Source organism: Bombyx mandarina, chromosome 20, assembly GCF_030267445.1.
Source record: "Bombyx mandarina strain Sakado chromosome 20, ASM3026744v2".
Classification (NCBI taxonomy): domain Eukaryota; kingdom Metazoa; phylum Arthropoda; class Insecta; order Lepidoptera; family Bombycidae; genus Bombyx; species Bombyx mandarina.
The window spans coordinates 10,222,897-10,237,662 of NC_143226.1; the positions used below are offsets into that span (position 1 = coordinate 10,222,897).

The 14,766-nt window shown below is 38.7% G+C and overlaps 1 protein-coding gene across 8 annotated transcripts; it reads right to left on the bottom strand.

Annotated features, from left to right (window-relative positions):
- Positions 1-291: 291 nt before the first annotated feature.
- Positions 292-14,416, bottom strand: LOC114242492 (uncharacterized). Of its 8 annotated transcripts, none has more exons than XM_089735779.1 (14): positions 14,194-14,414; positions 13,108-13,251; positions 12,264-12,791; positions 11,426-11,553; positions 10,608-10,682; positions 9,788-9,920; positions 9,007-9,128; positions 7,547-7,610; positions 6,737-6,759; positions 5,591-5,684; positions 4,218-4,340; positions 2,211-2,321; positions 1,238-1,353; positions 292-552 (listed from the first exon to the last, which is right to left on the bottom strand). In XM_089735779.1, exons 1-14 carry the CDS (start codon positions 14,299-14,301, stop codon positions 387-389), a joined length of 1,935 nt encoding a protein of 644 aa, XP_089591905.1. In that variant the 5' UTR covers positions 14,302-14,414; the 3' UTR covers positions 292-386. The 8 variants fall into 8 exon arrangements, with proteins under 8 accessions (XP_089591905.1, XP_089591904.1, XP_089591906.1 ...); XM_089735778.1 differs by having other exon boundaries at positions 292-558; positions 14,194-14,413; XM_089735780.1 differs by having other exon boundaries at positions 292-558; positions 13,108-13,239; positions 14,194-14,412.
- Between the last annotated feature and the right edge of the window lie 350 nt (positions 14,417-14,766).

The window sequence follows — 14,766 nt, forward strand, 5'->3', positions numbered from 1 at the left end:
AACACTAGTTTCGTGCTTTCAGTAATTTCTTATTTCAACGAACTTAATCAATTATTTGGAGATATGAAACCACCGCTACGTTTCCCGAGCGAAAACACCACATGTCCCCATATCATCTCATCTCATTTAATTACATTTCATTTCATGCCATGTTTATCAACTTAATATTATTATTTTTCATAAGTTTTCATTAAAATTAAAATAAGACTTGACCTAAAGGTCTTAGTTACCAGTTCATAAAATCCGTAGAGCGTGTGTATTATGTAGGGTGATAATGATAAAAAGACAACATTTTGCAACCTGTTTATTGTGCAACGACTCGGCACACACTAAACTAAGCTAAGCCAGGAGATTTAAAATTAACTAATAAGACAGTTCAGGTACATCTATAGCCGCATGTAGTCCATGGGCTCGTCGTGGACCGGCGGCGCGCCGTGCACAGCTTGGATCCCGGGCGGATGCACCTCTCCCGGCTCGGGGAGACTGTCAGAGTCTACGTCGTTGGACGACTCTTCAACATTCGCTGTCGCGTGCTCCTCCTTATTCTTTCTTCTGTTCCTGGGAATAATCCTTATATACATAACTCTTGTTAAAATTAGTTTTATGTTAATTTACATAAATCTTCAAGAGGAAGAGGTACCTATGAAAAAATGGATGGATTGCGTGAAATACGATATTTGTAAGAGGGGAGTGAGCGAAGAAATAATATATGATAGAGGAGCATGTAAGAAGAAAAGCAGGAGAATTATAATGATTACATAAAAAACACGTGTGGCACTGGGAACTGCCGTGGTAAAACTATTGCGTAGTGTTTTTTATGAACTTATGCAATTACAATTAGACAATAATAATTTAATATTAAAACAATAAAAGATAAGACCACGTTATATTTATAAACAACTAGCTTTACCTACCCGTCCGCTTCGCTGGGCATTTAAAATTAACATTATTATTTCTATTCTATATTGTATATTCGCTTGCGACGAAGGGCTCGATAGCGAATTAACACACAGACACAGCCCACTGAGTTTCTCGCCGGATCTTCTCAGTGGGTCGCGTTTCTGATCCGGTGGTAGATTCTGCGAAGCACGGCTCTTGTTAGGGCCTGTGTTAACAGCACTCCGGTTTGAGCCCCGTGAGCTCACCTACATGTTAGGGCGAGGCTGAAATAGCCTCTCAAGCAAAAAAAAATTAAATGATTTTTTGACAAAAACATTTTCGCACACCCTGTATTTACCTTTTCGGATATGGCTGCTTGAGATGAAAGGTCTTGTAGTGCAGCTTCATGCTGTTGCTCTGCGTGAACCGTTTGTCGCACAGCGGGCACGAGAACTTCTTCTCGCCCGTGTGAGTCTGGAATGTTCATGACGGACATGAGAACAGTTGGATAGCTTCGCTGTCATCCTTGCGTCGTATTCCTCATTGCTGAAGGTCGTGACCACCCTTTTGTATCACGTTCGCACGCACGATCTTTCTCCATCCATTCTTGTCTCTGGCGGTGTGGAGGGCGTTGTGAAACATCAAATCAAGAGCGGTGCGGATCTGATCGGACCAATGTATTGGGCTGCGCCCCCGAGGTCTTTTCCCATCTACCTTACCAGTCACAATGAGCCTCTCGAGTATTGCCACCATAATTCCATGCTTCGCTGTGATCATTAAAAAAAATACCTCGGAAAGGATTGAATGTTTGTGTTGGTTGTATTGTAGTTATCTACATATTATGTAGTTATATTATTATTGTTTTTTTTTTTATTGTTTCATTGGAACCCGTTATTTTATTTGTAATTTTGTTTTCAATAACTAATTTGGAGGCTCGCTCGCTATGTACATTAATATGGGTTTGCTGAGTGCATAAATAATTTAGTATGAAATCCAGATCAGATTTAGGTACTATTTGTATGATTAACATGTAATATACTGTAATGATTGTGATTTGTTCTGTGCATCAATAAATAAATAATAAAAAATTGCGAATGTTGGTTACACCTATTAATTGGCGGTAGGACGTCTTGTGAGTTCGCACGGGTAGGTACCACCGCCCTGCTTATTTTTACAGCGAACATTTGACACTTGAGACAGCCATTGTATTATACCAATGAGACCCAGACCTCATGTCTCAAGGCGGGTTTTCTGGCTAAAAAACTCAAAGTCGAAATCAAAAGATTTTTTTGTTTGTTTCGTTAGTAGTAATGGTAGTGTGTAGTACGCACCACCAGATGTCTCTTGAGTCCGTTCAGCATGTGGAACTGTTTGCCGCACGTGCCGCATGTGTGCACGTGCTGACGCGTGTGCAGATTCACGTGCATGGCCACGCTGCCCGGCTGACGACCGACACAGACAATTCACTACATCAACAATTAAAAAAAAAAAGTGGGAATAATTAGGTGTAGCCATTTGCCACACCGTCTTGACAGATGACAGTTGGTGCATGAAGTCTATGACAGAGTCGTTACGAATATAGAAAGACGTAGGTAAATTTTTTGGGAGCTGATAAGCTGATGAATAAATAAGATTAAACAAATTCGCTTATGTCATTGTGCACAGCGATCCCACATATACTTAGTCTGGCCGTAAATACTGTTACAAAGGAAAACAAAAAAAAACTGTGGCAAATAACATTTATTACTTTTACAGTGTGTTAGTTTAATACATAAATATAAAACAATTTAAAGTATAAAAAGCTTATTCGAAGTGGTGTCCATTGGCTGCAATACAGTCCTTTAAGCGTTGAGGCCAGTTATCAATAGAAGCACTATCACTCTTTCCATGAGAAATTTTTTCACTGCCAATCGTACGGATTGTTTTAGGGACTCCAAATTATCATGGCGCTTAGAGCAAGCCGTACTCTCTAAAACTGACCATAAATCATAATCCAGCGGATTAAGATCGGGACTAGACGACGGCCAGTCTTCAGCTCTGATGAAGTCCGAAACGTTGGTTTCCAACCAAGACTGCGTAGACCAAGCTTTATGACCTGGCGCTGAGTCTTGCTGGAAGGACCATTCTTGATTATTGAACGTGGTGTTGTTAAGGGGCTTCACTACCTTCTCAAGAATGGTACCTTGATACACTTGTGCCGATGTTTTGATACCTTTTTCACAAAAGTATGGCCCAGTCACTCCTTCATAGCTAATACCCCACCAAACCATCACTGAAGTCGGATAGTGCCCACGTTGCACTCTGTCGACTAATTGGGAAATTTCCTTAGAGCTTTGAGCATAAATACGGTCATTTTGTTTGTTAAAATGTTGCTCAATTGTAAAAATTTTCTCATCCGTAAACAAAATTTTTCTAAGACCTTCCTTTGCGTACCGCTTCAGTAGTTGTTTCGATTTTACCACCCTATTCTCTTTTAAATTATCAGTTAAGAAATGACCAGTACGTCTCTTATAGGCTGCAAGTCCTAATTCATCTTTTAAAATACGCGACATGGTTCTAGGTGCTATCTTCATCTCCAGAGATAAAATCATTTGCTTTCGGACAGGATTTCTTCGAATTCTTTCCCTTACTGCTTTAACCACCTTTTTCGTACGAACACTACGTGGACGGCCAGATATTTTTCTGTCACAAACAGAGGAGGTCTCATTACACCTATTAATAGCCCGGTACACAAACATTTTACTAATACCAAGCGTATAAAAATTGCATTGGCTCCATACCTACTTTGTGTAATGCAATCACAGCGATTCGGTTCTCTTTATCACCCTACCCCATTTTAATATCGCAAAATATTGTACAATGTATTGGCGCCAAAATGAGAAAACTCAATGAGCAATCATATAAAAATGACAGATTCCAAATTCAAATGTAATATTTTGTTTGTTTTTAATTGTAACAGTACCAGTTAGTGGCCAGACTAAGTATAGTTATATAGTTAATTATAAATAAAAGAGATGGGCTTTAAATGTTGTTTTCTTATTAATCCACAGAAAACACAATTCAATCTTTTATTGTTTACAATGATTTTAATCATTCTGAAATACTCCATAACATTATATATATACAGAACAGAAGAATGTAAAAAAAACTGAGACCTTAGAACTCATGTCTCAAGGTGGGTGGCGGCATTTACGTTGTTGATGTCTATGGGCTCCAGTAACCACTTAACATCAAGCGGGCCGTGAGCTCGTCAACTTATATAAGCAATAAAAATAATTAGTAGATTAATCAGCCCTCTTTAATTATCATTGGGACCGAATCGAAAGCTCTGCACTTACAGCCAGAGAAGCTCCGCATATCTCGCATATGTGCCTCTCGGCGGGCGAGAAGAAGGACGTGCGGGGATGCTGGGCGAGGTGGTGCCTCAGACACGCGGCCTGCGTGTCGAAGTGCTCCCCGCACTGGAAACCGGACTTTGGTTAAGCTATCGAACTTGATTCCGGTGTGCTTAGTGAGAGTTTTTTAACGTTCTCGATAGCGTAAAAGTTAACTTTAATTTTCGATAGGCAGCGGCTTGGTTCGGTAGGCAGCGGCTTGTCTCTGCCCCTGGCATTGCTGAAGTCCATAGGCAACGGTAACCACTCACCATCAGGTGGGCCGTATGCTCGTCTGCCTAAATAAAAAATTAAATTTGGAACGTTAGCATGCGTTTGCCGCTAAAGGCGCTTTTTTTTCTCGGGCCGGGTCCGAACTTCCTACGACGTCCCCGCGCTTAGAGGGCTCGCGGCGTATGTGGGACTTGACGATATGTAGATGTTGGGAGTAGACCGCAGGCCCAAGTTATAGGGCCCTACCGCACTAAACGACTGCCCTGCAGTAAAGTGGATCAGATGGAGTCCATCAGTGTGCTTAGTGCGAGTTCTTTAACGTTCTCGATAGCGTAAAAATTAACTCAAATTTGTATGCAGATGGAACAGCGCCCCTAGCGGCAAACGCAAGCAAACTTTCCAACTCCATACAAATATAAGTTAACTTTTACGCTATCGAGAACGTTAAAAAACTCGCATTAAGCACACAGGATACCCTCCACATTGACGCCTTCAGCTCTAACACTAGGAGCAGGCTTAGGGACCTCGGTAACCGTACTCATCGAACTCGACAAAGAGTTCGCCGTGCAACCTAACCCATGAATCAGCTCGCTGAGTTTCTCGCCGGATCTTCTCAGCGGGCCGCGATTCCGATCCGTTAGTAGATTCATTCGCGAAGCAGTTACTCTTGAACTGTTAGGTCTCCTTCGGAGGCGCTCGGGCAGCTGTGAGCAAATCCCACCCCTCCTGGCTGAGCCTTTGCTCGCCCACCTGTCCTGGTGAAACTGGAAAGGCCTCCGGGCCACCAGTAATCTTTCAATCATAAAAAAAACCCCTCCACATAATTGAAAGTTTTACTGCTACAACGTAGTAAGAACGGGTAGTTACAAACATTTCTACTCGTTTCTGCCGTGAGAACTAGGTCGTGCATTGCGTTTTGCACTTCATCCATGATGTACATGGACTCCCGTAGCCATCAATAAAATAAAATGTCTAATCTTATTGTTCTAATTGTTATAATCAAATTGAATTCAAATATCAACTTATTTCTTTTCGGGAATTTTATGTCATATTTTATAAAAATCACAGTTAATCAATCGAAAAAAAATATGTCTAGACGTTACCTGATAACAAGTTGTAGGTTTTCTGTGAGTCCTCTTCAAATTCTTCTTCCTCTTCCTTCTAACGTTCGGTAGAAAGATATCTTCAGTTTCTTTGCTTTACAGAAATAAATTAAACTATCATTGAAACCGCTTAACAAACATTATCGAATCAATCAAGTAATTATTAGAAAACACTAGTTCTCACCAGCGTCTTCGTCCGCGTATTCAAAAAAAAGTTTTCTATCTTATACCTTTAGACGAGCAATTCTTGTATATTAATATATACCTATATAATCTGAATCTCGGAAACGGCTGCAACGATTTTCATTTAGTATACAGGGGATTTCGGGGGCGATAAATCGATCTAGCTACGATTTATTTTCAGAAAATGTTGTTTCATTCGTGTTTTCAATAATCAACTCTTCCCGACATCTATTGGCGAATAATAATACTATTTTTCTTAATTGAGGGCAACTAACCGCTTTAAAGACATAACAAGATGGCGTTATCAAAAAAAAACGAGCAAAGCTTGGTCATCATCTAGTAGATAATAAAACAGCTTCCTTCTGGAGTAAGATCTTTTATCTGGATAAATAGTAAATCATGCCACCCACCTCCCAAACCTAAACTATCTATAATATAGTTACTACCTATATTATAGACCTAACTATAATATAGTTTTTTTTAAACCTAATTATCCGGAGGTCCATAACAGTTTGGACGTTAGTGCAGGATAAACAAACATTCATTCTTATTTATAGTACACTTTAGGGACTATGGATATTCTCTGACTATACCTCATTATATGAAAAGAAAAGTATCTATCTTTTTGCAAGATGAGGATACAAACATACACTTCCCTGATTACCAACAACAGTAACCACTCAAAATCAATTAAGTCAGAAAACGGTCTACTCATCTAGTGTCATAAAAACAAATCATTCACTAACTAATCCATAATATATACAGGATGTCCGAAAAACTAATTGCCTTTACAGTTGTTTTTTAATAAATAATAAAATCGTATAAAGCATTTACAATCTATTTCACTGCTTCTTAGATTTTGCAAGCCAGTTTGCATTTATAATTAAGCAAACATATGGAGATTATTTAAAAAAAAAATTGAATTCACTAAGAATTATGTATACGAATACTAGATAAACTCACCGTCTTTTTAGAATCGGGATCATCTGAAATAAATAAATAATACTACAAAAACACGCTTCGAGAATAAGTTAAAATATATACTGACAAAATATTTTCTTTCTGTTATTACTGGTGGTAGGACCTCTTGAGAGTCCGCGCGGGTGGGTACCACCACCACCCTGCCTGTTTCTGCCATGAAGCAGTAATGCGTTTTGGTGTGAAGGGTGGGGCAGCCGTTGTAACTATACTTGAGACCTTAGAACTTGTATTAACAAGGGTCCTTTATGCGTGTCCTAATTGTCAAGTTAATCAGACGTCTTGAAGGTGGTGGAAATTACATTCAAGATTCCGTTACATAAATATATAGATACGTGTAAAAAAAAATCTGTTAAGATCTGATAAAATAATACTTTACTAGTGGTCGCCTAGTAGTGGAAATTCGACTATAATTAATTGAAATTATAAATTTGAACATTATTATATATTAGTTCTATTGTCAAAGACTATTTATTATACTTCTATAATCACAGATTTCGCCAAGACTACAATGTACTCAAATAATATTAATCTATTCTCAATTTGATCACACTTTAAACAATAACAATATATTGACAATAAACCAACAGTATATAATGTATACGACTATGTATGTATGTACATATATATGTCAAATTGTGTCAATTTAATGAATCGTAAACTTAAGCATACGTATTGGGTAACATGTCAAATCACTGGTAACAGATACCTCCTAGATAATACTACCCACATATACTAATAGTTTTTATGAAACGGAAAAATACATAAATACCCTCACTAATAGACTATACTTACTTTAGCCTTATACGATTTGCTTAGAGTCTTTCTTGACACGGCGATGTCTTCGTTCTTCTCTTGCCTGTAAAAATGTAAACGCTTAATAGTACTATTTTCTAATTAGGTTTTCGGTTAAATGTCTCAACAAGGTCACCATTCGCCTTATCTTACACGATATGACGGACACGCTGGTTCCATGGTGTTTTTTAAAATAATGACGTCAGCGTTGATGCCTCCATTCTCTTCAGCGTTATCATTGCCTTCCATAGTGACAGTAATTAAGACTAGCTTTTCTAATTAATTCCATTTATTACATTGCAAGTGTACAGCGACAACAGTAGAGAGTTCCGCTCCGTTCGGCTGCTCGAGCCGGAACGTTTTCTGCGACAATAGTCACTCGCATTTATAGTAGAAAGTGCGGGTAACTTAGTCATGAATTCTCTTGAATACCGTCTTAAGCAGTTGTTGACATGCGTAACATTAAGGATTTTTTTTTTCCTACCTAATCTGGTAGCCTTGAGAGGCTATTCCAGCGTAACCTTAACTAGTAGGTGAGCTCACGGGGCTCAAACCTGACGACGATGCTAACACGAACCCTAGCAAGAGTCGTGCTTCGCAGAATCTACCACCGGATCGGAAACGCGACCCACTGAGTAGATCCGGCGAGTAACTCAGTGGGCTGTGTCTGAGAGTTAATTTACTCGTCGAGCCCTTCGTCGCAAGCGACGGGTTCGACGAGAACGGTGACCGGTGCTTGAAGTACCTAGAAGCACCGTTAGTGGATCGGGAGGATCCGAAATTACGTGTTTTGGGCGACGTCGACTGCATTCCATTCTTTCCGCAGGATCGGGAATGAAAAGGAAACAGTTAACCTTAAGTTTATATAGTGATGTTGCGCCGACAGATATAATAACTTATATATGATAGTTAGATATACATCAAGTAGTGGTTCTTTGGGCACATCTCCAGAAAGGAAGAATCCAAGGAGAGACTTGTCGTACAGGGCCGAAGGCAGAAGAACTCAAGGTCGATCCTCCACGCGCCGGATTGACCTCATCATCAGCACTACGAAAGCCACCGCAGTACAATGTGCTCGCGATACCATCAGCCGCCTCCAATGGAGGAGCATCGGTCGACATGCGGCTAGCTTGGAGGCCAGCGGCGATGACCACTACTCTGCCAAAAGTATCAGACTAGGAAGACCAAGTAGCAGCGTAATTTACAAAGTGGTTATTGATTAAAAACGCCATTAGCACAGTGAAGGTTTTTGTCGGATTTCTTCTAACTATAAGAGCTATGGGCTACGAATATTAAGGACTTGTATTGCAAATTCACGGAAATTTATGCTCACAGGCACTTTTGAGCTCATAATATGCCGTGAAGATTGAATGTGCTCACGGCCTAACTAATGAAGTGTTTGCGGGATTGGTTTGAAAAGAAAACTTAGATTTTAATAGGAATATTAAGCTAACACTTACAACTGGTCGTCACAATGCTTGGCTGAGTGAAATAGATGTTCGTCGTAGGCCCGCCGGGATTCGAACGTGACATCGCACGTTTCGCAGTACGAAGCGACCCGGTCCTCGTCGGCGAGGCTGTCCTGAGGCAAGGATGCTTTAAATCAATTATCATGACTTTTTCTTCTTACTTAAGCTGGTAGCCTAGAGTTATACCAGCAGAACCGGGCGAGTAGGTGAGCTCATAGGGTGCTAACCTGTAGGCAGCCGAGCGTAGGTGATGGTGAATGATCACCGTCGCCCATGGCCTTCAGCAATGCCAGGGATAGAGCCAAGCCGCTGCCTACCGTTAAGTACTCTCCACAGGCCTCGTTTGAAGGACAACACCGTGGAGGGGAGCTCATTCCAAAGCCTGATGGTACGTGGCAAAAAGATCTCTGGCAACGCACTGTTGTCAAAACTAGCTCTAGCAAGACCAGTGCTTCGTCGAACTTATCACCGGATCGGAATCGTGACCTATTCAGAAGGTTCGGCGAGAAACTCAGTGGGCTGTGTCTGTGGGCCAGTTCGCACGTAGAACTCTTCGTCGTAATCGACGAGTTCAGTGACCGGTGCTTGCAGAGCCTAAAAACACCAAGAGCTAGTAGGAGTTGGAAGTCGTTCGTTGGAATACTGGCACGGTCTCATCGCTCGATACGCACTGGCGTCATAGCCTTTAAGCCATGGCTAATCCGACGTTAACCTATAAATTGTCCTGTAATTCTCGTAACTCGGTATGGTTTTATGGTCTACACAAGCTCACCGCGTCGTCGTGCACGTGCTTGAGCTTCCTGTGCTGCTGCAGGCCGGCGCGGCTCACGTACGAGGCGCCGCACGACACGCACACGTGCGCGCTGCGGTGCGTGCGCATGTGCGAGTAGTACGTAGACGCGTGTCTGCGATTAATCGATCACCAATATCATGTAAGATATCGAGGAATGAAAGGCGGTTTGGTTATGTATTAGAATCAAGAGTTTATTTATTTAAAAAAGTACTGCCACACCACAAACATTCAACCTTGAAAATAACTTAAACTATTTAATTTATGGCCTGATGCATGTGACAATAATGGCGTACATAGCATTGGCAATTCATCGGCCCAAAGGTGGAATACAATAATAAAAATAAAAGGAATACCTAATGAAAACATACTTTGAAATTCAAGAGTTCGATGTTTTTAATTGAACTTCAGTTACTGGTGGTAGGACCTCTTGTGAGTCCGCACGGGTAGGTACCACCATCCCGCCTATTTTTGCCGTGAAGCAGTAATGCGTTTCGGTTTGAAGGGTGGGGCAGCCGTTGTACTGAGACCTTAGAACTTATATCTCAAGGCGGATGGCGTATTTACGTTATAGATGTCTATGGGCTCCAGCAACCACTTAACACCAGGTGAGCTGTGAGATCGTCCACCCATCTAAGCAATAAAAAAAAAAACTATGGAGCGGCATTTCCAATAACGTGTTTTAATTTTCTTATTGTGTACAATCAAACGGTTTTTTTTTTTCGATGAGTGTCACTCTTATTTGCACTAGCATGTCAAGTAAGAAAACCTGTTGTCAATAACAGTGTAACTGACAACGGACCTGAACTCCAAGTCGCAGCGTACGCATTTCCTTGTCACGCCACTATGGTATTCTTCGTGGTACAGCATCGTACTCCTGAAACAAACAGATTTTATTCAAGTTTTATTGTTGTACATAAGCAAGCGAAATCACAGCCTACCCTCAATTAAACAATTTATATGTAAAACAGGCAGGTACTTACCTGCTTTTCGGTAGAAATAGGCGGAATGCCTTACGAGTAGTTAATCGTCAGGTTTGAGCCCCGTAAGCTCACCTACTAGTTAAGGTGGCGCTGATGAGGTCTCTCTAGACCATCCGCTTAGGTAGGTAGAAAAAATGAAAAGTAGTTAAGTTATCGATGACAAATAGAAACGGGAAAGGGGTCTCTGTGATGAAAGTACGCACATCCTCCATCGCAAACGGGCGGCGTTAAGTGGGAGGTGACATCGGCTATAGTCACCGATAGTAGCGAAACGGTTCATAATGCTACGCCGGTAAGAATAGTGCCATCTGTCATCGAATAGCAGAAACGAATGTCAAAAGAACTAGTAATATTGAGAGCGTGGGATAAGTGTAACGCAATCTATTATCAAATAGCGGAAACACATATCGAAACTACTCGACCTATCACGAATGTTCTAGACAATTGTAGAGTTGTTGCATCGACTATAGTTGCAGAGATGACACGAAAACAGTTAGTAATCGGATCTACTCGAAGCGAAACGGCGAACGAATCATCTGAAGCGAAGCGGAAAAAGTGAATTGGGATTTGTAAAGTGTTCGTTGAGTGTTTAATAGTTTCATATTTTAGTTCGGTGAAAGTTTTATTTATCCCTTACTCTTGCACGCACACGAGGTCACATCTCAGACACTCGTATTTGGTGTAGTGCTGCCTCATATGCTTCCTCAAGTCACATTTCCACTTGTAACGGATCCGACAGAAACGGCATTCTAATAAACCTGGTGCCTGAAAATTCATTATAAATTCATTATAATAATAACAATGACTGGGAACGAATCATGCACGGTCGTCCGGACTCAAATTAGGATTCTCTGTGTATGGGTACCAGGGACTGACAAACATACTGATATACGTTTTTATTAAAGGGATTTTATGACCTGGTAACTAAGACCTTTATGTCATATCTTATTTTAATTTATATTCTTATCTTTATGTAAAATGATAATATGGAATGGGATGAAATGAAATGAGATGAGATGATATGAAATTAACTGCACCACTTAGTCGGTCATAAATAATTCTTTATCATGTGACAGTCCATTCTTGATAGGTGTTATGATGATATAAAGTATATGCATAGGTTTGAGTTCGAAATAGCGCATTGCTCTGTGCCATAAGCTATTATGTTATCACACTTTCAATCAAGTAATCAAATAATTCTGTTTTGAATTCTACATTTTGGATAACATTAAGAATCAATGACAACAATAAGGCCGCAAAATTATAACTTGCGTAATTACTGCCGTGAAGCAGTAATGGGTTTCGGTTTGAAGGGCGGGGCAGCCATTGTAACTATACTTGAGACCTTAGAGCTTATCTATCTAAGATGGGTTGCGCGTTTACGTCCTAGATGTCTATGGGCTCCAGTAACCACTTAACACCAGGTGGACTGTGAGCTCGTGCACCTATATAAGCCTTAAAAAAACTACTTATACCTCTTGGTGTCTTCTTGTTCTATGGCCTTCCAACATACTCTTCTTAGAGAATCCTCTAAAACAATCCGTACATTTGAACTCTGCTTGCAAATATTTCATATCATCAGCTCTCTTCCTGAATTCTTTCAAAGCTTCTGCTTCTGTTAAATCATATTTTCTCCAATTAACCAGATCAACTACTGTTCTATTCTTGATTTTTTGGTTATTATCATCTTTTACATCAATTTCGTCACTATTCGAGTTTACTTTTTCTTCTTTTATACTGACAAATGAAGCTTTATGACTATTTGGTTCAGGGTTTCCATAATGTTCCAATATTTCTGAATTAAAGTCTTCATGACTGATTATTTCTTGTTGTCTTAAAAATAATATAGGTGAGCCTCCATTTTGTTTTTTAATTTCTTTATGTGAATCTTCATGTATTCTAATTATAAATGTTTTATTGTTACTCTCATTAGATGATACACTTAAATTGGAATTTAGATATTTGCTTTGCCTATCGATCTTGTATACCGACTCATAAGTTATCTGAAAATGATGTGAATATGAAATAGTACACAAAAATACACTATACATCTGTAAGCGGTCCGAGTCTATGAATTGGACAATATAAATTCCATTTCAATAAGACATGGGTTCAAAGTTTGAATTGCCTGTACAAAATCTGTCAGACACATTAATCCAGTATAATAAAATAGTTTATTTTATTTCTGGGTATGTGTGCGTGCGTGCGTGTGTGTGTGTGTGTGTGTAAGTTTGGGGGATTAGGAGTATAAATTATAAGCAGTTCATTTTATAGTGAGAAGTAAGTTCTATTCTCTAGGTACCATAATTAAGAACTTACCCCGCCTTTCCAAAGAAGCTCTCTTAATACTTTTTGTCCGTTGTAACATTTTTCTTTAAATTTATGGAATTTATATAAAATCATCACACATTCATAGCAGAAGTAATGTGGTAGGCCATCGTTGACATTTACCTGTAAAATTTCCTTTAAAATATTAATAGGAAAATTGATTCAAAGTTGATTAAATAAATTAAAATGTCCATTAGTATTTTCAGAATTGACTTTAATATTGTTACAATTGAAATTCAATTTAACTTTTTGCTACCAACATTTTCTATGCCATTTTAAAGTTTTTTTTTTTCTGTACTCATAGATCGTAAATTATTTCCTTACATACTTATTGTATTTTTTAAGTTGTTATGGTGTGTGTGTGTGGTGTGTTTTCAAAATGTAAGTACTCACTTTAGTCAATATCATAATGTTATTCTTTTTTTAACGTTTAAATACTCAAGTTTAACTATCTAGGGTTAATATGGTGAATCTATATATTAATACGTGAAGCAAAAACTTTGTATCCCTTTTTACGAAAATTGCGCGGACGGAGGAGTATGAAATTATCCACACTTATAGAGAATATAGAGAAGAAGTGCACAATGGTAATTTTTTTTTTAAATAATGCGTAAAAGATACATTAAATCAATAAAAAAAACATTACACACGCTATATACCATGTATTTGACGCACACACCCATGCATACTATTTATTGTCAAACTTTTGTTCTTGACATCTGTGGTCATATTGAGAATAGATTAAATATTGTTTGTCTTTATTAAAATTTTTTTATAGTTGTAGCCTTGGCGAAATTTGTGATTATGGAAGTATAAAATACAATCAAAATGATGTACAAACTTACAATTCCAATTAATTATAGTCGAATTTCGACTACTGCGGGCCTCTAGTTTACTTGAAAGTATTAAAATTCGACATGTCACAAACGATAAAACAAAGGAAGGTAGGTCTTGATTCTAGATTTTAAAGCCATCACAATCATTCATTTTCGTAAGCTAATAATTAGCATTATGTTTTCGCGAATGTTTCATTTAAATTCCATACTAAAATCGCAAAAAAATGATTTGTTTACATACCTTTATAGCCATGACTTCTTCATAATAATATTTTAACTGATATAGATCGTAATCGTACATTTTCGCTTCGGTGCGTAAACATATTCTACATATCTTAAGATCAGACATATTTTTTTAAAAAGATATGAAGATTTTCATTCATAAATATTAATTTCCTTTTTGGTGGATCAATACATAGCTATGGTAAAACAATACAAGCAGTTCGTCAAATAACGACAATTCCGTTATTGTCATTCGTCTTTTATGGTATTTTTTTTTAGCAAAGGGAACGTAGTCCATACGTTTATAGTACAAAACGGTATTTTATGAAAAGCGAAATGCAACAACACCGCGTATCTTGCATCAGATGAAATAGGCTTTCAGTAAAATAGTGGGAATTTACTGAGAGTTCCATTGAATCTTAGGAAACGGATGTGCTACATAAATTTAAATAGTTTTGTTTTGCCACGCTAGTAACTTTTACAGATGCTAAATTACTTATAAGCCTACATTATTGCTCGTTTAATACTAAAATAATAAACACAAATCGAAACAATGCCATCTGCGTTTGGTAGGCAGGTTTTTCACTCATGT